General features: G+C 32.0%; 1 protein-coding gene across 1 annotated transcript in view; it reads left to right on the top strand.

Moving 5' to 3' along the window:
* The window catches only part of LOC120597848 (uncharacterized), a 119,354-nt gene extending 102,805 nt beyond the window's left edge, over positions 1 to 16,549 (top strand). The window contains exons 11-14 of the mRNA XM_039856501.1: positions 3,601 to 3,705; positions 6,678 to 6,773; positions 8,960 to 9,034; positions 16,346 to 16,549. Of these exons, the coding sequence (XP_039712435.1) occupies positions 3,601 to 3,705; positions 6,678 to 6,773; positions 8,960 to 9,034; positions 16,346 to 16,408 (339 nt within the window). The 3' untranslated portion in view covers positions 16,409 to 16,549. The remainder of the gene's footprint in view (positions 1 to 3,600; positions 3,706 to 6,677; positions 6,774 to 8,959; positions 9,035 to 16,345) is intronic.
* Positions 16,550 to 25,302: the final 8,753 nt, after the last annotated feature.

Below are 25,302 nucleotides of genomic sequence, written 5' to 3'. Positions count from 1 at the left end.
TCATTTTTCTGGTGAAAGAAATCTTTTTTGAAGAATGTGCATAGTCCACTTAAATATTATTAAAAGTCAATGAAAATATGAAAAACAACATAATTACCCATGGTACCATGGACTCAAACAGCTATTATTTTAAAAATCTTATATTTTCCTTAAGATTTTGTCATGAATGCCTGATTAATTTTTCACCTCTAACTATTTTTAAAAATCATTTTTTCTTTTATCATTTGCTTTATTATTACAGGCATAACTCATTTTCTTGTACTTCACAGATATTGCATTGTTTTATTTTACAAATTGAAGGTTTGTGGCAACCCTATGTTGAGCAAGTCTGTTGGTGCCATTTTTCCAACGACATTGTGTTCACTTTGTGTCTCTGTGTCACATTTTTTATGGTGATCTATGATCAGTGATCTTTGATGTTACTATTGTAATTATTTCGGCGTGCCACGAACTGCACCCATATAAGACAGTGAAGTTAATTGATAAATGTGGTGTGTTCTGACTGATCGTTTCCCATCTCTCCCCCAATCCTCAGGCCTCCCTATTCCTGAAACACAATAATATTGAAATTAGGTGAATTAATAACCCTACAATGGTGTCTAAGTGTTCAAGTGATAAGAAGAGTCAATCAATGTGGCAAATTTCACTGTTATCTTATTTTAAGAAATTGCCACAGCCACCCCAACCTTCAGTAACCAGCACCCAGATTAGTCAGCAGCCATTACCATCGAGGCAAGACTCTCCTCTAGCAAAAGGATCATGACTTACTGATGGCTTAGATGACAGTTAGCATATATTTTAAGCAATAAGGTCTTCTCAAATTAAGGTATATATATATATATATATATATATATATATATATATATATATATATATATATATTTTAGACACAATGCTATTGCACACTTAATAGACTACAGTATAGTGTAAACATAATTTTTATATGCACCAAGGAACCACTTTATTGCAATATTTGCTTTACTGCTGTGGTCTGGAACCAAATCCACAATATATCTGAGGTATACCTATATTATTTTATTGATAATAAACTTTATTTTTTAGAATTGTTTTAGACTTACAGAAAAATTACAAAGACAGCGTGGAGGCTTCCCAGATACCGCACACCCTGTTTCTCCTATTATTAACGTAACGATAGTAGGTTCAGTAGTGGCCCCAAAAGTCCTGATAACTCACAGTACCTGTGCATGTGACTTTATTTGGAAACATGGTCTTTGCAGATGGAATTAAGAATCTTGAGATGAGATCATCCTGGATTTAGTCCTATTAAATCCAATAGGACTGATATCATTAAAAGAGGAGAACACCGTGTGAATATATAGGCGTGAGGGGAAGAGACAGAGATTGGAATGACGCAGCTGCAAGCCAAGGGACACTGAGGATTGCTGGCAACCACTAGAAGCTAAAAGGAGGCAAAGAAGGATTCTTCGCTAGAGTGTCTGAGGGAGCATAGACTGCCCCTACCCTGCCCCCTACCACATCTGGTTTTGGACTTCTAGTCTCCAGAAGAGTAAGAGAATACATTTCTATTGTTTTGAGCCACCCTGTAGTAATTTGTTATGGCAGTCCTTGGAAACTGACACATTACAGTAGTATAGTACATTTGTTAAAATCAATGAAACGATGTTTATACATTACTATTAACTAAGATCTATGCCTCATTCAGATTTCCTTAGCTTTTATATAATGTCCATTTTCTGTCCCAGGATCCCATCCAAGATAACAGTGACGTTCAGTTGTCATATCTCCTTAGGCTTTTCCCAGCTGTGACAGTTTCTGAGACTTTCTTGTTATTAAAGACCTTGACAAGTTTTGGGGAGTACAGTTCAGATATTTCATAGAATGTCCCCCAATTTAAATTTGCCTCATGATTTTAGGAGGAAGACCCACTGAGGTAAAGTGCCATTTTCATCACATCATAACAAGGGTACATATTATTAACATGAATTACCATGGTTGATGTTAACTTTGATCGCCTGTCTAAGGCAGCATTTACCAGGTTTCTTTGTGAAGTTCCTCTTTTTCCTCCTTTTCCATAAGGTACTCTTTGGAAGGAAGTCATTATGTGCAGCTCACACTTAAGGAATGTGCAGTTATGCTCTGCCTCCTTAAGGGTAGAGTATGTACAAAAATTAATTTAAATTCATCTGGGAAGATTTGTCTATTCTTTCCATTTATTTATTTATTCAATTATTTATATCAATATGACTTAGAGATATTTATGATATACCTTGAGTTACAATCCAACAGTGCCAAATTTGGCTCCTACCATCCTCTGTTTACTTAATTGTTCAATTCCAGTATAGAAGTACACATGCATAAGAGTATCAGAATTATTAATCCATGTTCCTATGGGATACAACTTTATCAACTAAAGTACAGTGCTATGCACAGTTTCTTTTGCTTTTAGTTTTGTATACTCCACTCATTTCTGTTACTAAAGTCAGCAACTTTTTCCCCATCCCCTTCAGTGAAGTAGTTTCATACATTTGTAATATAGTTAGATTGTTTTGTTACATTCTGCAACCCATCCTGGGATTCCTCTTAATCTCCTAAATGATTTTTTAAAATTAGCATATGTTAAGGTTTACTCATTGTTCTGTAAAATTCAATAGATTTTGACAAATGCATAATGTCATGTAGCCACAATTCCAGCATCGTACAGAATAGTTTCACCTCCCTAAAAATTCTCCTATGCCTGATTAGTTTTTATTTGGAAAACGTTTTAAAAAACAAACAAATAAGCACAGAAATCAAAGTAACACACACTTGGGGGGATGCTGTCAGGAATTTATAAGTGTTAATATTTTGTTTTACTTGTTTCAGATTTTTAAAAATAAAATAAAATGTTAAAATAATTTAAGTTCTCTTGTATTTCTTCCTAATTCCATTTCTTTTTTTCCTTACTCAAGGGTAGTTACTGTTATAATTGTGGTCTTTCTAAAACATGTTATACTTTACTGGATGTATTTGTGACTCTAAGCAATAAATACTGTAGTTCTGTGTGTTCTCTATATATTTATATAAAAGCACTATTTTATATGCATTTTTCTAAAACTTGCTTATTTTAATGTCAATATTATGCTTCTAAGATCCACTTATGATTTATAATTTTTGTGCTCGAATGATTTTATTAGTGTTTAGTTATATGAATATACCACATTTTGTTTATGTTTATCTATCAATGGACATTGTGATTGGGCTTTGATTTTTGCTATTTCATATACAGTATGAACATCCTTGTACATATCTCTTTATGCACACGTGTAAGAATTTCCTTACTGTACAGCTAGAACTAAATTGCTGGATCATGTGGCATGCACATTTTCTATTTTACTAGAAATGGCCAATTTGTCTCCACTGTGGTTCTATTAATTTCCTTACATCCTTGATATCATTTGGAATTGCTGACTTTATGTATTTGCTAATCTGATGGGTATGAAAAGTTTTCCCCAGATTTTCAGAGGCTGTGGAATATATCACTTCACTTCCTAGGCAACTAGATAAAATTTTGACAGGAGTTTGGGTTTTTACCATAGGGATCATTTGTTAGTTTCTAATGGCTTTTTGTTATTTTCAAAGGTGCCTGCTTATCCAGGATTTACAAAGTTATTTTGGAATCTAACTTCACCCAAATTCTCTGTTCCTGTATCTGTCATGAAGGAAACCCTATATCCAAAATATGAGGTAACATACTGAATGACTTTATTGTTGTCGTTTAATAATTAAATTGTATAATTGATTACATTAACATTTACTGGACCATGGTTATGTAAATTGTCAGACAACTATTGCCATGATTAAGAATAATTGTATGGCACTATAAGAATTATATATATAGTAAGTAATTTTCTATGTATGTATTATATGTATATACATATACTTATAAGCCTATAACTATGTGTATATTTACATACATATACTTATGTATTATATATATATTTCTAAAAAATATTGTACTTATCCATGTTACATTAGCCAGTCAAGTTTTCTTTTTTTAAAAAATTTTTTAAATTAATTAATTAATTATTTTATGATGACATTGGTTAATGAAATCCAATGTTTCAGCTGTACACTTTAACAGTAAGGCATATATCCCATAGTTATATTTCTTTCTGTTGCCACATATTTGACCCCTTTTACCCCATCTATCTCCCCACTCAAGTTTTCTTCTTGAAAGGATATTTTTATTTGACTGAGGTTCCAAGATAGAAAACCACTTGGGTTGCATAAAAGATCTTCATAGTATTTTCATTTGCTTTTAAAAGTGCATTTTTAGTTAACTTAATGTTTAAAAAGTTTACCACTACCACATACAATTATTAATTTTTCTTCCTTTCAAGAGTGTTTGCTTGCTCTAGTTTCATATTATGCTTATTATTTTAAAAATGAAAAAATCAAGAGAAGGAACCCCAAATCATCTGTTATTCTTTCCCTCCAGACAACTACTGCCCACTTTTTGGTCTTTTTCTTTCATTCTTAAAAATTCTTCCTCTTCCTTCTCTTGTTCTTTACCCCTTTTTTCCTCTCCCTTCTCACTTTTTCCTCTTCAATTCAGCGATGAACGTCGTCATCATGCATAAATTTTTAATAGTGTTTAGGATTATTTTGTTTGCTTAAAATTTTAGGCAGCTTACTAAAACACATATATCAGAAAAGGATAAAATGAAAAAGTTAAGGAAATCATGGGGAAAGCATAACAAGAGTAATATCATAATAAAGTCAGAGATAAGATTAAATCAAACGAAATTCTGTTGGTATATGCTGTTGCTTGAAATGGGATCATTCTTTTACCTCTTAGCTTCTCTGCAACCAAAGCTGGGATGGAATCACATTTCTGTTTGCCCTATTGTTACTACGTGTTTAGGATGTTAATATTGTTACATCTTTACATTTCTTGGATTACTTGATCATGGTGTATTATTCTTAAATAATATGTAGATCAGGTAGATTCTGGCCTTCAATTTGTGTCACCCTTGCCCCAAGAAGTTGCATTTCTGCAGCTTGGATTTGCAACTGTTTTAGTAAATATCCTGAGAATAAAAGCATCTTTGAATACTGGACTTACCTTTCCAGATTCTTGCCTTTTTGTGGGTTTTGGCTCAGTATCTCTTCATCATCTTGTTAGCCCTTTGATGCTTTGAAGAGCATGTTTTCATATTATATGTAGCTTTCGTAGTTGTCTTCAGAAGAATAAACCTAGCCTGCCATAATTAGAAGCAGAAGTCATAATTGACTTGTAAGTTAGCAAACTTTTCATTTTCATCTGCATCCTAGCTTTTATTACATGCATACCAATTTCAGCAATATCCCAGGAGTGGAGAAATTTTACATCGGATATCATCTAAGCAATATTGTTATTGCCCTCTCAAGGCACGTTAGTTTGGGCAATGTCTTGGAAGGTTCCAACATATAAACTGCATTTTCTTTTTAAAAAGCAGCCATTGATTGTTAGTAAGTTCTGCTGTTTTCATATCTGTAAAATATGGTACAGTAAGACTTCACTTAACATTGTGGATAGTTTCTGTGGCTTTAAGCAGAATGACATATAACAAAACCAACTTTATCATAAACTAATTGACATTAAAATAGTTAAGTTCCTATGGCATCTCATCATTGTTATAAAATGTTACCTGCTGTACTAAGGTTTTTGTTATTGTTATTGTTAAAAGCATTCTTTTAAATATGTAATATCTGCTATTCCATCATATTTGAATATTTTGCGTAAGTGCATGACAAATTAGTTCCAAAATTTCTTGTGTAGTTTGTCTTTGAAGAATAATGATGAAAGAGACCAAGTCTCTTTTTGCTATATCTAGTAATTTTCTTACCTTATATTTGCTCTAGATACTTTCTGAAAATACAGCAGAAGGGGATGAATAAAAATTCAGTGCTGGTGATTTCTAAATTACCCATGGCCTTCTCCATATCTGTTCCATTCTCAGTGATAATTACATGATGCTTTTAATAGCTGATTGCCTATTGAATAAATATTTTTTGTATTTGAAATTTTAGTTGAGACCTAGAAATTTTCAGCAAATTAAGCAGCAGAATGATTTAATTCATTATGAATCCACCAGGCTGTCAAACTTAGATCTTCTAGTTGTTTCTACATATTCAAATCACTGATTACAAGATAGAAAAGTAGCACATTTAATAATCATAATCATTGCAACAGTTTACCTTTATAACAGTAAACATACATATATAACTTGATTGATAGTTTATATTATAAAGCATTTAAAGATATTTTTATTTCAATTAACATTTAGAATGCTTTCTTGTATTTTACAGTGAATAGTCACATTGACAATCAATCCAAATGGTATATTTTATTCATAATCCTAATGTTGATATGCCGAATAGATTCAATGCTAACCTGTGAGGTCACAGGATCCTATGATTAGGGATGCTAGAAACAACAAAGAAGTATCCATTTGACTAAAGACCAATGCTAAAGACAAATTGAGGGTTTTGGCCAAATACTAAGGCTGCAGCTAGACTTTGATGCATCTTTGGTAAACATTTTCTATAATTCTGTCCTTTTCACGTGTTTCTCTTTTGGTAATAATGTTGTACTGGGAAGTAACAGTACTCATAGTTTTTTTTTTTTTTAAAGTATTCTACTCTATAATTTAAAACTTATCTTTTTACCACAGAGTGTTCAAGCAAGCAGGATTTTAATTGAGAAATTTTCATCTGAAAGCAAGGAAAGTGTTATTACTTTAAATCAGCATAGCAGAAGAGGTCTTAGGGTATGTATACTTTTTATTCTGAATTTTGAATTGGTTGCTTTATCTGCCTGCAGCTCAGGTATTATTTCTAGTAATCTCAGAAATTATTTCTTGGTGCTTCTTCAGTCCAGGAAATGCCTCAGAACATTTACTGCTGTCACTGCCACAGCCACTTTGGATTATAGTTATCTCTTTATGTCGATCTCTTTTCTGAGGACACATTTCCTTTTTTTTAAATATGTTGTTTTTATGACACTCAGATGTTACCTACTAACCAATAGCAGGATATCTGCTGTGAGTTTTCCTAAGATTTCTAAAATTTCTGGTTTTGTACTCATTTATCACTTCTTGCCTGCCTAGATCTTCAGTGATCAAAAGAATATGTTTATAAATCTTTTGACCAAATGGAGGAATTGTCATGGCCATGAAACACAGTAAAAGTTAATTCTCTAAATGGTGATTAGACTCATGCTCGTGACTTTATTATCACTACAGTGAATCCAAGTAAGCTAATTAAATAATAAACACAATTGGAGAGAAAAGAGATAGTGATTGAGAGAAGAAAGGTATAAAATTTATATAATTGGTTTATTAATAAGTGTCCTAAATATTATGGGGACAAATAAGAAACAGTTTTATTTTTCTCTCATCAGTGCCTTCAACTCTTTACTTTCCTTGATGTCTTGAGATGCTGAGTGCTACATAGTAGAGAGTCCTGGGATAAATCAAATTCCTATTCTAGTCAGTTAAATGGGTTAAAAATGTGTGTATGCCTCTTCCCATACAGTCAAGTAATATTTTTTTTTTTAGGATATAATGTATCTATTTAATATAGATTAGTTTTTTTTGCTATTTTGCTCATAGCACTTATTAAATATTTGCCCTTTTGTATGTTTGGTCTTTGTATTCCTTACGAGCTTGGGGTCATATCATTATTATTCACTCTTTTATCTGTCACACCTATAGCAGTGACTATCAAATAAAAAATAATTGAACTAACTAATGACACTTTCTAGTTTGAAATGCCAGTTGTACTTTCTAGACCAGTGTAGTAGCACTACTTACATCTACCTATCAGATAATTCCTATTTTAAGTAGCTGTTTCTTTCAATCCATCCTCCTTCCTGCCCCCCGGCTATATTCTTAAAACACAGGTATGATTATATCACTCATCTCTCAACAAACTGAGTAACTCCACCTACCAAATAAAACCAGAGGGCTTAACTAAGTCTTATAACTTGGCCTCACTATATTTTCTATCCTACCTTCCATTATATTTCTGTTATAATATATTTCATTATATTTCTCCATGTACCCTGTACTCTGCCTGCACCAGAGCCCTTGGGGACCAAAATCCCAGCACTGTGACACTTCTCAGTTTTTGTTTAGGCTATTCTATTGGCCTGGTATGTTCTCAACCCCATCTCAGTCCATGGAAATATTGCCACCTTTCACAGGCAAACCCTGATGCTACCTCTTCAAGCTGGTCAACTCAGTTTCCTTTCCATTCAGAATTAACCTGTCCTTCTCTTCTATTCCTTTGCTCCTCATTCATGCCATCTCTACAATCATTGCCACAGCCACTTTGAATTATAATTATTTCTTTATATCTGTTTCCATCATTATACTGTTCGAGGATGTGGAACATGTCAGGTTTTTTTTTTTGTACTTTCTACTCTAGTATAGTGGTACTTCTCAACTCTTTAATATAATAGCTCTCATAATAAGTGATGATATTTGTGTGGTCTTATGGGTAAAAGGTTGAGGTTACTCATGATTAGAGGTGACTGTTCAGGGCAGTAGCTGCTCCAGGTCCCACTAGTGTAGCCCTAGGGCTAAGAGGGTTAATGGCTTAGCATATCTATGGCATATTCACACACACCTGTGCCCCTTATACCAATTGGAAAGCTTTGCAGCATAGCACCTTGCACATAGCAGATACTAGGTAAGTGTTTGCTATATCTAGTTGTATTGTAAAAATCAGGATAGTTTCCATTATTATACCTTTTCAAAATTAATTGACAGATTTTAAGTTCTGCTTCTCTCTGTGAACTCAGTAAGAACCTGTGCTTTAACTAATATTGCTGCATTTTGTTAATTTACCTAAACAGTTACTGTTGGTCAACTGATATTTATTGGTCATATGATATTTTAGTTTACCACATAGTATCTAAAGTCAATGTATAATTATCATTTTATTATTTCAGCTTTTTTACCTAAAAAAATCTTCATCATTTGAAAATATCCAAAAAAGTTTCAGCACACAATCTCTACAATTAAAGGTATGATAATTTTCACTTTTTATTATTCAAAGGAAATGTTTATTTTACAAGTAATTATCACCACCTATATATTTTGTTTGTTTGTTTGCATTCCTGAAATAGTGTAGTCAGTTGATTCATCCAGAGTTGATTGAAAGTTTGGAGTTGAGTATGTATTTGCTAGCCCGTGTAAATTGTGCTTGGTGGTAGCATTGTAAGATTTCAACAACTCTTGGAAGTGTCTTATAGTCATTATTTGACTTTAACTGGTACATTATAAATCATTTATACTATTGACCTACACTTGAATCAGGCTTACGGTTTGAAAACATTTTCACGAACACTATTCCAGTTTGATCTTGAACTTCATAATATCCTGATGAGAAGGAAGGTGAGACAGATACACGTTTTATACATGAAAAAGCAAAGGTTAGAAAGTAATAAATGGCAGAGCTAGTACTGAAACCCATACTTCTTACCAAATGAAATGTACTTTCCTCTTCACCAAGAATCCATAGGCATTTTTGAAAGACTGGTTCTTACCATCAGTGGCACTGACATCTAGCTCCCAGTTTTTTTTCTCCCCAAGATCTGACAGTAACTTCCTTGATTCTCTATGTTAATTGCTTCTAACTTGCTTGTTTAAAAATTAAATTTATTGGGGTAAGTGAAATTATATAGGTTTCAAGTGTACAGCTCAAAACATATTTGTCACATGTGTATTCCATTGTGTGTTCACTACCCAAATTTAAATTTCTTTCTGGCTAACTTGCTTTTAACTTGACTAACTTTAGCCTACTTCCTATTTCATTTCTAACGTTCTCCTTTTTTATTAACTCTTCGATTCCTCTGTTTTGTAAGCCTGTACACTGACACTATTCTTAAGATTTATTTCATTGACAAATAATTGACATATAACATTACATTAGTTTTAGGGGTACAACGTAATGATTCAATTTGTATATATTTTGAAATAATCACTACAATAAGCCATCATCACACATAGTTACACACTTTTTCTTATGATGAGAACCTTTAAGATCTACTCTCTTAGCAACTTTCAGATATCCAAGACAGTATTTTAACTACAGTCACCATGCTGTACATTACATCCTCAGAAATTATTTATTTTATAACTGGACATTTATACCTTTTGGACAGCCATCACTCTTTTTGCCTACACTCAACTCTCCAGCTCTGCAGCCAACCAATCTGTTGTCTGTATCTATGAGTTTTTTATGTTTTTAAAAAAATATTTTTGTTTTTGTTTTTGTTTTTTTTTTAGATTTCACATATAGATGGGATCATATAGTATTTGCATTTCACTTAATGTCCTCGAGGTTCATCCATATTGTTGCAAATGGTGGGATATCCCTCTGTTTTATGGCTGAATAGTATTCTAATATATGTATTTTTATATCTTGGCTTGTGAATAATGCTACAAAAAACATGGGGGTGCAGATATCTCTTTGAGATCATGATTTCTTTCTTTTGTATATCTACACAGAAGTGGAATTGCTGGATCACATGGTAATTCTATTCTCAATTTTTTGAGGAACATCCATACTTTTCTTTAATGGTTGTACCAGTTTATATTCTCTTCAACAGTGCACAAGGGTTCCCTTTTCTTCACCACTTGATGTCGCTTGTCCTTTTGAGACTAGCCATTCTAACACATGTAAGGTGATATCTTATTGTGGTTTTGATTTGCATTTCCCTAATGTTTAGTGATGTTGATCATCTTTCCATGAACCTGTTGGCCATTTGTAAGTCTTTGTTGGAAAAAAATCTCTATTCGGTTCCTCTGCTCATTTTTTAATCAGATTGTTTGGGTGCTTTTTCCTACTGAGTTGTAAGAGTTCCTTATACATTTTAGATATTAATCCCTTATCAGATTGATGGTTTGCAAATATTTTTCTCCATTCCAGGTTGCCATTTCATTTTGCTGATCATTTATTTTACAGTGGAGAAGCTTTTCGTTTATTATATTCTTACTTGTTTATTTTTGCTTTTGTTGCTTGTGCTTTTAGTGTTATATACAAAAAATCATCACCAAGGCCAACATCAAGGAAATTTTCCTATATTTTCTTCTAGTAGTTTTACAGTTTCAGGTCTAACTTGAGTCTTTAATTCATTTTGAGTTAATTTTTGTAAGTAGTGTAAGATAGAGGTCCAATTTCATTCATTTGCATGTGAATATCCACTTTTCCCAGCAAATTTCTTAAAGAGACTAGCCTTTTCACATTGAGTGTTCTTGGCTCGCTTGTATAATAGTTGATTATATGTATTATATATGTCTCTGTTCCATTGGTCTATGTGCCTATTTTTATGACAATATCATGCTGTTTTTATTACTGTAGCTTTGTAATAAAGTTTGAAATAAAGAATTGTGATGTCTCCACTTTTGTTCTTATTTCTTAGGATTGCTTTGGCTATTTGGGGCCTTTTGTGGTTCCATACAAATTTTAGGGTTGTTTTTCTACTTCTGTGAAAAATGTCATTGGGCTTTTCCTAGGGATTGTGTTGAATTAATAAATGGCTTTGGGTAGTACAGACATTTAAAAATACTAATTTTTCTAATTCATGAACTTGAGATATCTTTCCATATATTTGTGTCTTCTTCAATTTCCTTCATCAAAGTATTGTAATTTTCAGTGTATAAATCCTTCATCTTCTTGGTTAAATTTATTCCTAAATATTTTATTATTTTTGATGCTATTGTAAATGTGATTACTTTATTTTTCAGGTATGCAACTGATTTTTGTATGTTGATTTTGTAACTTGCAACTTTACTGATTTATTAATTAGTTCTAATAGTGTTTTGGTGGTCTTTACAGTTTTCTTATATAGGATTATATCTTCTTCACAAGCAGACAATTTGACTTCTTTTTTGATTTGGACGTCTTTTTTTTTTCACTTTTTCTTTTCTAATTGCTCTAGCCAGGACTTACAGTACTATGTTGAATGAAAGTGGCAAAACCGAGTACTTCTGTCTTATTCCTGATCTTAGTGTGAAATCTTTCAATCTCATACTGTTGAATATGATATTAGTTGTGGGTTCGTCATATGTGGTCTTTTTTATGTTGAGTTTTGTTCCTCCCATGCCAAATCTGTTGAGAGTTTTTATCATAAAAGAATGTTGAACTTTGTCAAATCCCTTTTCTGCATCAATTGAGATGATCATAGGATCTTTATCTTTTATTCTATAAATGTGATGTATCACATTTTTGATTTGTGTATGTTGAACCATTCTTGCATCTGAGGGATAAATATCACATGGTCATATTGTATGATCCTTTTAATGTGATGTTGAATTCAGTTTGCTAATATTTTCTTTTCTTGATATATATATATGATATATATATATGATATATATATATGATATATATATATGATACATATACATATATATATATATGTCAGTAATATCTCAGTAAAGCTGGAAACAAAAACTTAAACCCACTCTGGTAGCTCTGCTCTATAGTTATAGATTCTGTCAGTGATTTCTTACAGAGTGTTCTACGCAGCTGTATAAGGCTACTCTGTGTAATTTATATCTAGACAGCAAGTGGGAATATGAGCATCTTATATTCTACATCTTTTCAGATATATGTTTTCCTAATATATTCATATGTGTTTATATTTCTTGATATTTACATATACATACATACATACATACATACATATATTCCATTGTTTATTTACTTCTCTATTTTCTATTCTATTTATGTATTGAGCTAACATATAGTTTCTTGAGATAGGGGAAGTATAGTAAGTCATGGAGGATAAATATTTCTAATGTATTTGGTACATCTTAAAGTATATAACTAGCTTGTATGAAGTAGTTATGTTTGGAATTTGAGCCTAAATTCACTATAATGAAAAACATCTCTAAAACAAATTATTATTTATTAGCAAAAAATTAAATGCAGTTAATTTATTGACAATAGTTCAATAGGCTGGAAATGCTATAACAAAGGATTGGAATTAATCTCTTTTACTAGTAATGGGTGCTGTTAGAGTTTCAAGTACTAATGCATAAAGACTGCAAATTATTAATAATGATTAGTATTGTAATATTAATATTATTGTTAAATTAAGTTGATTCTATAATATTAGAGAAAATAAATATTATACTGGAATCTTATTACTTAAGCTTATAAGTACTGAATTGAAAATTATTGTAGAGGATATTTGAATACTATTGTATAGAAAGTCAATGTTGTTAAAGTGCTTTTGAAAATAGATTCACAATTTTCTTTTATAGGATAAGGCATTTTAATAATTTTTGTGTATTGTACCTATTTTTTGCATTAAAAGTAAAAGTAGAGTATGAACTTTATTTGGATATGTAAAAGCATTCTCTTTTAATTAAGAATATAGAAAATAATATTTAATGCCTATCTACTTTATAGTGTTATTTTTATGAAGCTAACTAAATGTTGTTTGACCAATTAAATTATAGTACTTTGTTTTAACTAACCTATTATTAACTTTATAAACTGACTTTTGGAAAAATCAGGAATATATGATTTAAAATTTTTCAATAGTGACTAGACTACATTAATAGTAATTGTAACTGAATTAATTTTAAATGTACAGCAATTAAATTGATTTTATATTTTTTCTGCCTCTTTGTTTCTTCTTCAATAAGAGAGTAAAATCTGCAGTTGAGTTGAGGGAGGAGACCATAGTTCCATTAGAGATTAAAGATAACATGCAAAACAATATAAAAGAGGTGATGTTTCAAAAAGCAAAAGAATTGGAGCGTCGTCAGATGGTTGAGCTAAATGAAACTGAAGAACCCATCGTAAAAGAAAATATAGATACCATCTTAGATACCATTCAGGACAATTACAGTGTGACAGATCTGTCTGTGTCTCTCGTTGAAGCATCTAAAAAAGCTGGCATTAGTTACATTGTGTATCCCAAGAAAAAGAGAATAAAATGGAAGAAAGGATGGAAACTCCGTAGAGTTACAATGGTGTTGGAAGAGTTATCCAAATCTCCAAAAATTCTTAAAAGGTCCTGTTTAATCAATAATTGTTATAGTTTAAGAAATGCATTGTGGTTTTGGCCTTAATTTTATAATTTCACCCATTGAAGTTGTTATTATTTTACTCAACACTGAAGATATGCTGAACTCTTAGCTAAAAATAATCCCTTATTTTTTAATATACAGCTGTTTAATAGCATAAATATGTGAATAGTTCAAACTATAAGTTAAAGGTGGGGCTGCTTTAAGAACATGAAGTAAGACTAAGTCAATTTAATGGCTAAATGAAATCTCTTAGTAGAAAGAAATGAAATCTACTAAGTTTTTTTCTAAAGTAATTTAGGACGGAAACCCTATTCCAGCTCCAGATCCTACCAATTTGAAAGGAAATAGATTGCTGAAATTTAATCGTTTTTAAATTTTAAAGTATCGAATTGAGTAATAAATTAGATAGACAAACTGGTTTTTGTATGTTATGAGACCTAATTCAGAGATTAACACAAAGAAATAATTTTTCTCCTTACTTGGAGGTAATAATATCTAGCATGTTTAAAATATGGAGGGACCTAAAATAACAACAGCTTAAAGTTCAGGTATGGTCATGTTTAAGTATTCAAGACATTCTTATAATCCAGTGCTGTACAAAATAGTTTCCAAAAAGCTCTGAGCTTTGTTTCTCTTTAGATATCTCCAGATGACAAAAAATTCATTAAACTTATGCCCTTTTGAAAAGTAAAGACTTTCCTGGTGATAAAAGTCATGTGCTTTGTTCACTTTATTGTTATAAAGACTCGCTGGTTCTGAAAAAGAGTTAATTATATTTTGATGTGGTGACTTATTGTCATCTCTTAGAAGACCAGGGAATAACCTTATGTAAGTGTGAGTGACAGAGTGGAACAGAGACTAACCCTGGTGGAGACTGCCATTCAAGTCAAGCCCCGAGTTCTCCGCACACTACTTTTGCTTAAGCTTCCCCTGCAACAAATTTAATAGCTGGAAGCTTTTTTGTTAGCTCATCTTTAGAACACTTTAGGTAGGTTTTTCTAAGTCGACAAATGTTTTAGATAGAACCAGAAGATTGCTTATACATTTTTGATGCATTTTCTCTTTTCAAAGTGTTATGAATCTTCACCATCCTAGAAAAGATAATATACAGCACCATTTTGGCCATAACCAAAGTGACTTCTATCTATACAAAGGATATAAGTGATGTAACACTGCTTCACTGTGATGTTTTACTGTTTACTGACTATATCATTCTGATTATAAAGTTTAACCATTTGAAGAGACTTATTTGCTTTTTAATAACTGTATAGACTGCTAATAGTTATAACAGGAGCTATAGGATGAGCCTTTTGGTGAAGGCAGTCCTGGTTTACTTGGCCCATCTTGCTCTGTTACACCCCCAAGAGAGGCAGAATTTATTATCTACAAGCAGGAGGTGACATATTTTCCTTAGTGCCACTTAGTCCCCCTTGGTCGGGTATTACATTTAGTATACTGTCTTGGTAGATGGCGATATGGGATAGAATGGAGACAGTCCAGAAATTTCCACTCGACCTTTACTGCTGTTATCTCCCTCAGGTTATAGCTTATGCAGTTATTAAGTTGATTCATTCCCACTATGCATTCTGGGAGTAGGGAAATTATCACAGTATGAGTCCATGTCTCACAAGGTCTGCTGTTAGGCGGTTTCAGGCCAAGATTCTTTCTACTACTCAACCTTCATAATTCCCTAATTAGGTTGATGGATTTCAGTGGCATCCACAGTGGGTATCTATCTGTGGATCAACATAAGTTTAGAGCCAGTATCTAATAAACTGCAGAAGGTTTGCGTTTTTAATCTTTCTCAGATATTTGGAAGCTTTTGGGGAAAATTCAATAAATATACCTAGGCCACATAATAAGATCCTTCCTCAGTGGGACATGCCTGGCCTTCTTGTCAAGTGGGAGGTTTTGGATTGTGAGCTGGCTTATGTCTGAGAGCTGGGTAACCACTATAACTAGTTAGGCATATACCCAGAAGACCTAGAAGTTTTTCACCTATGTAAGTGAAAGAACACCTTAGAAGCCTGCCCATATACCTCATTTCTAAGGACCTATAGTCTTTTAGTTATTGCCACAGATCCTTGTGTGTTAAAATTCTGTGATTACCATTCTGTCCCTGTGGTTTATTTTGGTAATTGTGTCCACAAAATCCAGAAATTTGTGTTTAACAAATCTCTGGCAACTCTGATGCACAATAGAGAAATAGTTTTGTTTGTGGCTGAGTTGATTTATTGATTATAAAAATAATTATGTTTCTCTAATTTAAAAATCACTCTTTTAAAAACTAGATCAATGTCTCACGGAATTCTTCCTGGACAGAAGAAATATTTTCTGAAAATTCCATTATATGAACGTCCATTTCAGAGTCCCAGCTTACCATCGTGTTTAAATTTTGACAAATTTGCCCAAAGTCGTGGAGGAATTCCAGAAAATACTGACCCTCAAACATGGGTTGTTGATCTATTCTCTAAGCATAAACCTCAGAAGACAACTGCAAGAGAGAAAGTTGTTAAAACATTTGTTCCGAAAGACTTGTCTGAAGAAGTGAAGGAACCACCAAAACTAGAACTGAGTGATTCTTTGATGTCTAGTCTTCCTCCAGACGTCATTAAACATTATGAATCCGAAGTGAAGATCTTGACTGAAGAAATAAATCATAAAAAAATATATCCTGCATTTTTATACTGTAGACGTGGAGCTATTTATAGGAAACTGGGAAAGTTACAGAGTGCCATGAATGATCTACAGGAAGTAAGTTTTATTTAATCAAAATAACTATTTACAATTTATACTTGCATATTATTATATAATAGTTTTTACTAAAATTTTGAACAATGAATTTGTATTGGATATTTGTGATTATACAAATTATATTTATTGACATTTTCAAATAATAAATATTAAAAGCACTAGATTTTGTTTGTCAGATTGAGAGGTACTATTTTATACTATACACTTAATAAAACAATTGGGATCCCTAATGCTTGAAACTTGATAGGCTATCTTTTAATAAATCAACTTTAATTGAATTTATACATATATTTTCTAGGCTATACTTTTGGAACCATTGTTTCTCAATGCCTATTGGCACCGACATCTCATTTATCTTTTCCAAGACAAAATTAGTGAAGCTTTGGATGACTTGAATTATATAAATAAATATAATAAAAATAATGCAGGTGGGTTATCTGTGCAGACAATTATATTGATTATATCTTTACCTAAGCTTTGGTGATTTAGTGGTATTATAAATATACATAAACCAGTAGACATAGGTCTTCAAACAGATTGTGACTTTCATAAGTTAAATTTATTGTAATATTGTAAATTTAAGACTTGTATGATCTTGTATTATTTTCAAAATACTCATCATGTTTTAAAATGTTAATGTCCTTGGTATATATTACAATAAATTGGTTGCTTACTGTTCATACCACAAAAAGAATATGAACTTAAAAATTAAGAGTTTTAGTGTTCCTAAGACTTCTTGGTTGGATGAAATCTATATGTTTGCCCTTATGGAACATAATTTAATCAACTTGAACTTTTGGAGAATGAGAAAATGTCATTTTCATCTTTGTATCCCCAGCATCCATAACATACCCCTAAAATGTAGCACGAGCTTTATAAACGTTTTCTGATCTCTGCTGATCTCTGCTAAAAGTCCATATGATTTTGTGCTATTAAAATCTAACTTTTCACTATAAACATTAAAAGATTATGAAACATTTCAGATATACAAATAAGTAATAGTTAATTTTGTTACTTCAAATTGAAGTTAAAAATGCTTTTAAGCATAAATGAGTATTATCCAGACTCGGAGAACAAATTTTGCACTGTTGAAATTAAAACAACAACAACAATAACAAACCCTTACTTTAAATGGTTAAGAAAGTATGGTAGAGAAACATTATTCTAAGACTACTGTTTTGGAGAGGGAGGGATTAATCTTTAAAAGTTTTTATAGTTCATAAAAGGACCATAACACTAAATTTTACCTTTTTAATTAATTTTAGAGGCATATTTGTCAAAGGCAGAAATTTTCCGGAGAAAAAACGACATTACTTTGGCTATTCTAAACTATACACAGGCAATTAAATGCAAGCCCATGGATGCTGATATGTATTTCAGGAGGGGTGAGATGTATGAAATAACTAACAAAGTACTGGCCATTGATGACTTTTCCAAAGTAAGCTGTATCACATATAATGCTCCCATTTATATGTTTTAGATTATGGTCTCAATCTAATACTATAGCAGTTGTTGAAATGCTTTCACATATGTTGTATAATCAAAAATAATTTATTATAGGTTAAGACCTATAGCATTCATTACTAGAATTGACATTACCACTATGTCAATTTTTAAAAAATAATTTATTTCTCAATTACATTTGACATACAATATTATATTAGTCTCAGGTGTACAACATGGTGATTAGATATTTGTATAACTTATGAAGTGACCACCCCACTAAGTTTACTATCCATGTGATACTACACATGGTTATTTCAAATACTATATTCCCTATGCTGCACTTACACTCCCATGACTATTTTTATAACTGGCAATTTGTGTATCTTAACTCTTTCTTCTTTTTTACCAATTCCCCCCAAGCCATCTGGCAACCATCAGTTTGTTTTCTGTATCTATGAGTTTGTTTCTGTTTTGTTTTTTTATTTATTTTTATTTTATTTTATTTTAGTATTGTGTGTGTGTGTGTGTGTGTGTGTGTGTTTAGATTCTACATATAAGTGAAATCATATGGTATTTGTCTTTGTCTGACTTATTTTACTTAGCATAATACTCTCTAGGTCCATCCATGTTGTCACAAATGAAAGATTTCACTCTTTTTTTTGTGGCTGAGTCAAAAATTTTAAAATTAGAATTAGTGAATAGATTTACATCACGGAGTTGGCTGTGGGAGCATTTGAGACAGCTCTGAGGAGGGCTTGACTTTTCCAACTTTCTCCTCTTGAACCATAAAATAGTAGTTTTATGCTTTGAAAATTGTTTCTTCCCTTCAAATGAGAGAGAAAATCAAATCATTCTCCACTTAACTCTTGAGATATAGCAAATCCATCTTATCTCAAAGAAGCTGTGCTCGTGGATTTGTTCATTCATTCATTCACTCAGAAATATTTATTGACTAAGGTACTCTATAATGTAGTAAATAAATCTTAATTAATAAAATGAACATATTTCCTGCTTACGTGGAGCCTATTGTCTAAAGGACAGATATTAAAGAAAGAAATACATAAATATATAATTATAAATTATGATGACTTCTATGAAGAAAATAAAAATGATAAGGATGGGTAATTTATATTTGGTTGGGGGATATCAAGGAATTCCCTTGAGGAACTTTTAGCTGAATTATACTTTGAGGCTAGAGTCAGGCAAAATATTCCCGATTCCAGCAGAATTCTAACCTTGATCTAACTCTAAATTCTTAGTTCATAGTACAATTGAGAATTTAGAAATTATTTAAATAAGTTATCTTTCCACTTTCCCAGCTGCTCTATTTCTTAATCCATGATGTTAGCCACATACTTGCCATTATTTTACTTCAAGAGAATATTGTCTTGTAATTTCTGGTGTAGAAAAAAATCATTTCAATATTTTCTTTTGAAGATATTGAAATTATTAGACTATCTATTCTGTTTGTTTCCTCCATCTGGCATCAATAGTTTAAAAATTGACTAATTTAATTGACTGATTATTTAAATTGACTAATTTTAAATTGACTAATAGTTTAAAAATTGACCAATCGACTAAAGCAATTTGAGGTCAAACAAACTTCAAAATTTTTGGGGTTTTTTTCCCTATTTTAAAAATACTTGGAAATCTTTGTGTTTCAGTTCTCCTCACCCCCCACTATCAGTAGATGAGGAGCTTTACAACTGAGTAGACAATGATTTAATCTGTTCACTCCATTGCCTTTTATGTCAATGTGAAATGAATGAACCATACCAATGTCAATTCATTTGTCTCCACAGTTTTAGAGAGTAGATTAATCCACATCTGATTTGATTGAATCAGCCTTAATGTGGTCAATATGTGCTATCTTTAGGGATATAATTGGGATAAAATTGATAGATCAGATATAACTCTACTCTAGTTGAACAAGTCACTTATGAAATTTTACCAGTGAAAATTTCAGTGGGTAAAAGCCTTGGCTGCTTGTCTATGCTGATTTTTTTTTCTCTCTCTGTTATAAAACCTCCCTTTTCTAGAATTTGATGATGAATGGATTTCCTAAAGACATGGTCTTTAAATGCAAATTTCAGTTTTGCATCTTAAATTAATTTGCTTAAAAAAGTCTGAAGTTAAAAACAGACTTGTAATCCATTTAATTTGTTATGGGTTTATATACCTTTTTAAAAAATGATGTGATATGTTTTTGTGTCTCCTCTCCACTCTTACCCCCATGCAGTGTATTTTTTATGATCCCCAAAGAATAGATGCATTATTGAAACGTGGACTGTTTTTCTATGAAAATGAAAACTGGAATGCAGCCATACAGGATTTTACAGCCTTGCTAAATGTAGATCCCCAAAATTCTCAAGCAAGGTGAGAATTATTTTATATGCGATGTTTGAAATTATACTATTTTTTACAAGTACTTTCTCAGGAAAGAAAATTGCTTAAAATACCAGACAGCTCTTTAAAAACAGTGAATCAATTCTCCATGCTACCAATGAATGGAAATCTTTATCTATAACATAACAATGGTGGTTAATTTAATAGGCATAAAATGACAATTTAGACAATTTAGAGTTTCATTAGTATTTTCTTTTTTTTTTTGGTCTTTTAAAAAATTTGTTAGCATTCTCTAAATACTACTTACATTATCAGCTTTTAAAGTTTGGCCTACATTTTTGTTCCTTGAATTATTTTTTTCCCTTTTTTATGTCCTTTGTATTTACTGAGTACTGAGTATAGAGAACCGTTTCTATAGATTTCTATAACATTGTAACTTTGACATTAACCTTTGTTTTTCCAACTTTATTGTGCATGAAGCAGTTCTCATTTTGTTGCTTTTCTTTTAATCTAAGTTTTGTTTTGAAGAGTTTTAAAAAATGTGTATAGTCATATTTGCTCATCTTTTCACTCATGATTTTTAAAAAATTTAATTAATTAATTAATTAATTAACTTATTTTTTATAGTGAAATTGATTAACAAAATCCAAAGTTTCAGCTGTACACTTTAACAGTAAGGCATATATATATTTACACTGTGTGTTCACCTCCCATAGTTAGATTTCTTTCTGTCACCACATATTTGACCCCCTTTATCTCATCTACCTCCTCCTTCCCCTCTTCTCTCTCCCTGCTACCCTCTGGTACCACTAGTCTATTGTACATGTCTATGAGTCTCTGTTTGTTTGTCCTGTTCATTTGTTGCTTTTAGGTTTGTATTCCACATAAAAGTGATATGTGATTTTCAACATTTTCAGTCTGGGTTATTTTGCTTAGCATGATTAGCTCAAGGTCCATTCACGTTGTCGCAAATGGCAATATTTCATCTCTTTGTATAGCTGAGTAATAATCCATTGTATATATGAACCACAGTTTCTTTAGCCAATCATTGATCATAGGACACTCTGGTTGCTTCCATGTTCTGGCCACTGTGAATAATGCTGCTAAGAACATCGGTGTGCAAATATCTTTTTAAATATGGGTTTTCAAGTCTTTAGGGTAAATACCCAGTAGAGGGATTGCTGGATCATATGGTAGATCAATTCTTAGTTTTTTGAGAAACCTCCATATTGTTTTCCATAGTGGCTGTACCAATATGCAGTCCCACCAGCAGTGTATGAGGGTTCCTTTTTCTCCACATCCTCTCTAACATTTGTTATTACTTGTCCTGTTGATTATAGCTTTTCTAACAGATGTGAAGTGATATCTCGCTGTGGTTTTGATTTACATTTCCCTAATAGCTAGAGATGTTGAGCATCTTTTCATATATTTTTTGGCCATTTGTACGTCCTCTAGTGAGAGGTGTCTGTTCAGGTCCTCTGCCCATTTTTTAATTGGATCATTTGTTCTTTTGTTGTATGAGTTCTTTGTAATTTTGGATATTAGGCCTTTATCGGAGGCGTTGCTTGCAAATATATTTTCCCATTCAGACGGTTCTCTCTTTACCTTGCTGACAATTTCTTTTGCTGAGCAGAAGCTTTTTAGTTTGATGTAGTTGCATTCATTTATTTTAGCTTTTACTTCCCTTGCTTTTGAGGTCAAATTCATAAAATCCTCTTTAAGTCCAAGGTCCTTCAGTTTAGTTCCTATGTTTTCTTCTATGCATTTTATTGTTTCAAGTTTTATATTTAGGTCCTTAATCTATTTTGAATTAATTTTGGTGTGTGGTAACAGAAAACAGTCTAGTTTCATTGTTCTGCAAGTGGCTTTCCAGTTTTCCCAGCATCACTTATTGAAGAGGCTTTCCTTTCTCCCCTGTATGTTTTTGGCTTCTTTGTCGAAAATTATTTGCCCATATAAATATGAGTTTACTTCTGGACTCTCAATTCTGTGTTCCACTGGTCGCAGTATCTGTTTTGCTGCCAATACCATGCCATTTTTATTACTGTCACTTTGTAGTATAATTTGAAGTCAGGCAGCGTGATGCCTCCAACCTCATTCTTTTTTCTCAGGATGGCTTTGGCAATTTGGGGTCTTTTGTGCTTCCATATAAATCTGATGATTTTTTGTTCTATTTCTTTAAAAAATGCCAATGAGATTTTGATGGGGATTGCATTAAATCTGTATAATGCTTTAGGTAATAAGTTCATTTTGACTATGTTGATTCTTTCAATCCAAGAACATGGAATATATTTCCATTTCTTTGTACCTTCTTCGATTTCTTTTAATAGGGTCTTATAGTTTTCATTATATAGGTCCTTCACTTGTTTCATTAAATTTATTCTTAGGTATTTTATTCTTTTTGTTGCAATTGCAAAAGGAATTATTTTTTCCACTTCTTTTTCTGATGCTTCATTATTAGAATATAGGAATGCTATAGATTTTTGAATGTTGATTTTGTATCCAGAGACTTTACTGTATTTGCTTATTGTTTCTAGTAGTGTTCTTGTGGAGTCTTTAGGATTTTCTATATAGAGAATCATGTCATCCACGAATAGACAGTTTGACTTCTTCATTTCTTATTTGGATGACTTTTATATCTTTCTCTTGTCTGATTGCACTCGCTAGGACTTCCAATGTTATATTGAATAATAGTGGCAATAGTAGACAGCCTTGCCTTGTTCCTGATATTAGAGGGAAGGTTTTTAGTTTTTCACTATTAAGTATAATGTTGGCTGAGGGTTTGTCCTATATGGCCTTTATTATGTTAAGGTATTTTCCTTCTATACCGATTTTGTTAAGTGTTTTGATCATAAATGGATGCTGTATCTTGTCGAAGGCTTTTTCTGCATCCATTGATATGGTCATATGATTCTTATTTTTAATTTGTTTATGTGGTGTATCACATTAATTGATTTGCATATGTTGAACAATCTCTGTGCCTCTGGGATGAAGCCCACTTGATCGTGGTGTATAATCTTTTTAATATGTTGTTGTATTCAGTTTGCTATTATCTTAGTTAGGATTTTCACATCTGTGTTCATGAGAGATATCAGTCTGCAGTTTTCTTTTCTTATGTTATCTTTACCAGGATTTGGTATCGGGGTAATATTGGCTTCATAAAATGTGCTGGAAAGCATTGCCTCCTCTTCGATTTTTTGGAAGATTTCGAGGAGAATAGGTATTAAATCTTCTTTGAATGTTCGATAGAATTCACTGGTGAAGCTGTCTGGTCTTGGACTTTTACTTTTTGATAGATTTTTGATGATTGTTTCAATTTCCATACTGCTGATCGGTCTATTTAAATTTTCCAGTTCTTATTGATTCAGTCTAGGAAGATTGTATTTTTCTAAGTACTGGTCCATATCTTCTAGGTTATTAAATTTGGTATTATATACTTTTTCATAGTATTCTTGTATGATCCTCTGTATTTCTGCGATATCAGTTGTAATTTCCCCTTTCATTCCTGATTTTGTTTATTTGTGTCCTTTCTCTTTTTACTTTAGTGAGTCTAACCAGGGGTTTGTCAATTTTATTAAACTTCTCGAACAACCAGCTCTTTGTTGCATTTATTTTTTCTATTTTTTTTTGTTTTCAATTTAATTTATTTGTTCTTTAATTTTGATTATTTCTTTCCTTCTGCTGATTTTAGGTTTCATTTGTTCTTCCTTTTCTAGTTTTTTAAGATGAAGTGTGAGGTTGTTTATTTGGGCTCGTTCTTGTTTTTGGAGATGGGCCTGTAATGATATGAACTTTCCTCTTATAACTGCTTTTGCCGTGTCCCATAAGTTTTGATATGTTGTAGTATCATTATCATTTGTTTCTATCTCTTGATCTCTCTTTTTATTTCTTCTCTGACCCAGTTATTCTTCAGTAGCATGTTATTTAATCTCCTTATATTTGTGGTTCTTCCCGATTTTTTTCTGCAGTTGATCTCTAGTTTCAAAGCATAATGATCAGAGAATATGGTTGGTATGATTTCAACCCTCTTATATTTGTTGAGGCTATCTCTGTGTCCCAGTATGTGGTCTATTCTTGAGAAAGTTCCATGGGTACTAGAGAAGAATGTATAAGCAGCTGTTTTAGGATGGAAGGCTCTGTAAATGTCAATGATGTCCAGTTTTGTCTAATGTGTCATTTAAGGATGTTATTTCCTTATTGATGATATGAATGATCTGTCCATATCCGACAGTGGGGTGTTTAGCTTCCCTACTACGATAGTGTTTTGGTTTGTTTCTCCCATTAGTTCTGTTAGAAATTGCTTTACATATTTCGGGGCTCCCTGATTGGGAACATAGATATTAATAAGTGTTATGTCTTCTTGGTGCATGATTCTCTTTATCATTATGAAATGTCCCTCAATATCTTTCTTTATCTTTTTGATTTTGAAGTCTATTTCATCTGATATTAGTAGTACTACTCCTCTTTTCTCTGAATGCCATTTGCTTGAAATATCATTTTCCACCCTTTCACTTTGAGTCTATATTTGTCTTTGGAGCTGAGATGTGTCTGAGATGGAGCTGAGAAGGCAGCATATGATTGAGTTTTGTTTTTTTATCCATTCTGCAACTCTATGCCTTTTTATTGGTGAGTTCAATCCATTTACATTATTGAAATATGAGGTCTTATAGCCATTTTATCTTTTGCTTTCTGGTAGCTCGAT

The sequence above is a fragment of the Pteropus medius genome, unplaced genomic scaffold (genome assembly GCF_902729225.1).
Source record: "Pteropus medius unplaced genomic scaffold, Ma_sr-lr_union100, whole genome shotgun sequence".
Classification (NCBI taxonomy): domain Eukaryota; kingdom Metazoa; phylum Chordata; class Mammalia; order Chiroptera; family Pteropodidae; genus Pteropus; species Pteropus medius.
The sequence above is the reverse complement of the archived record's forward strand: the minus strand, read 5'-3'. Positions and strand labels throughout refer to the sequence as shown.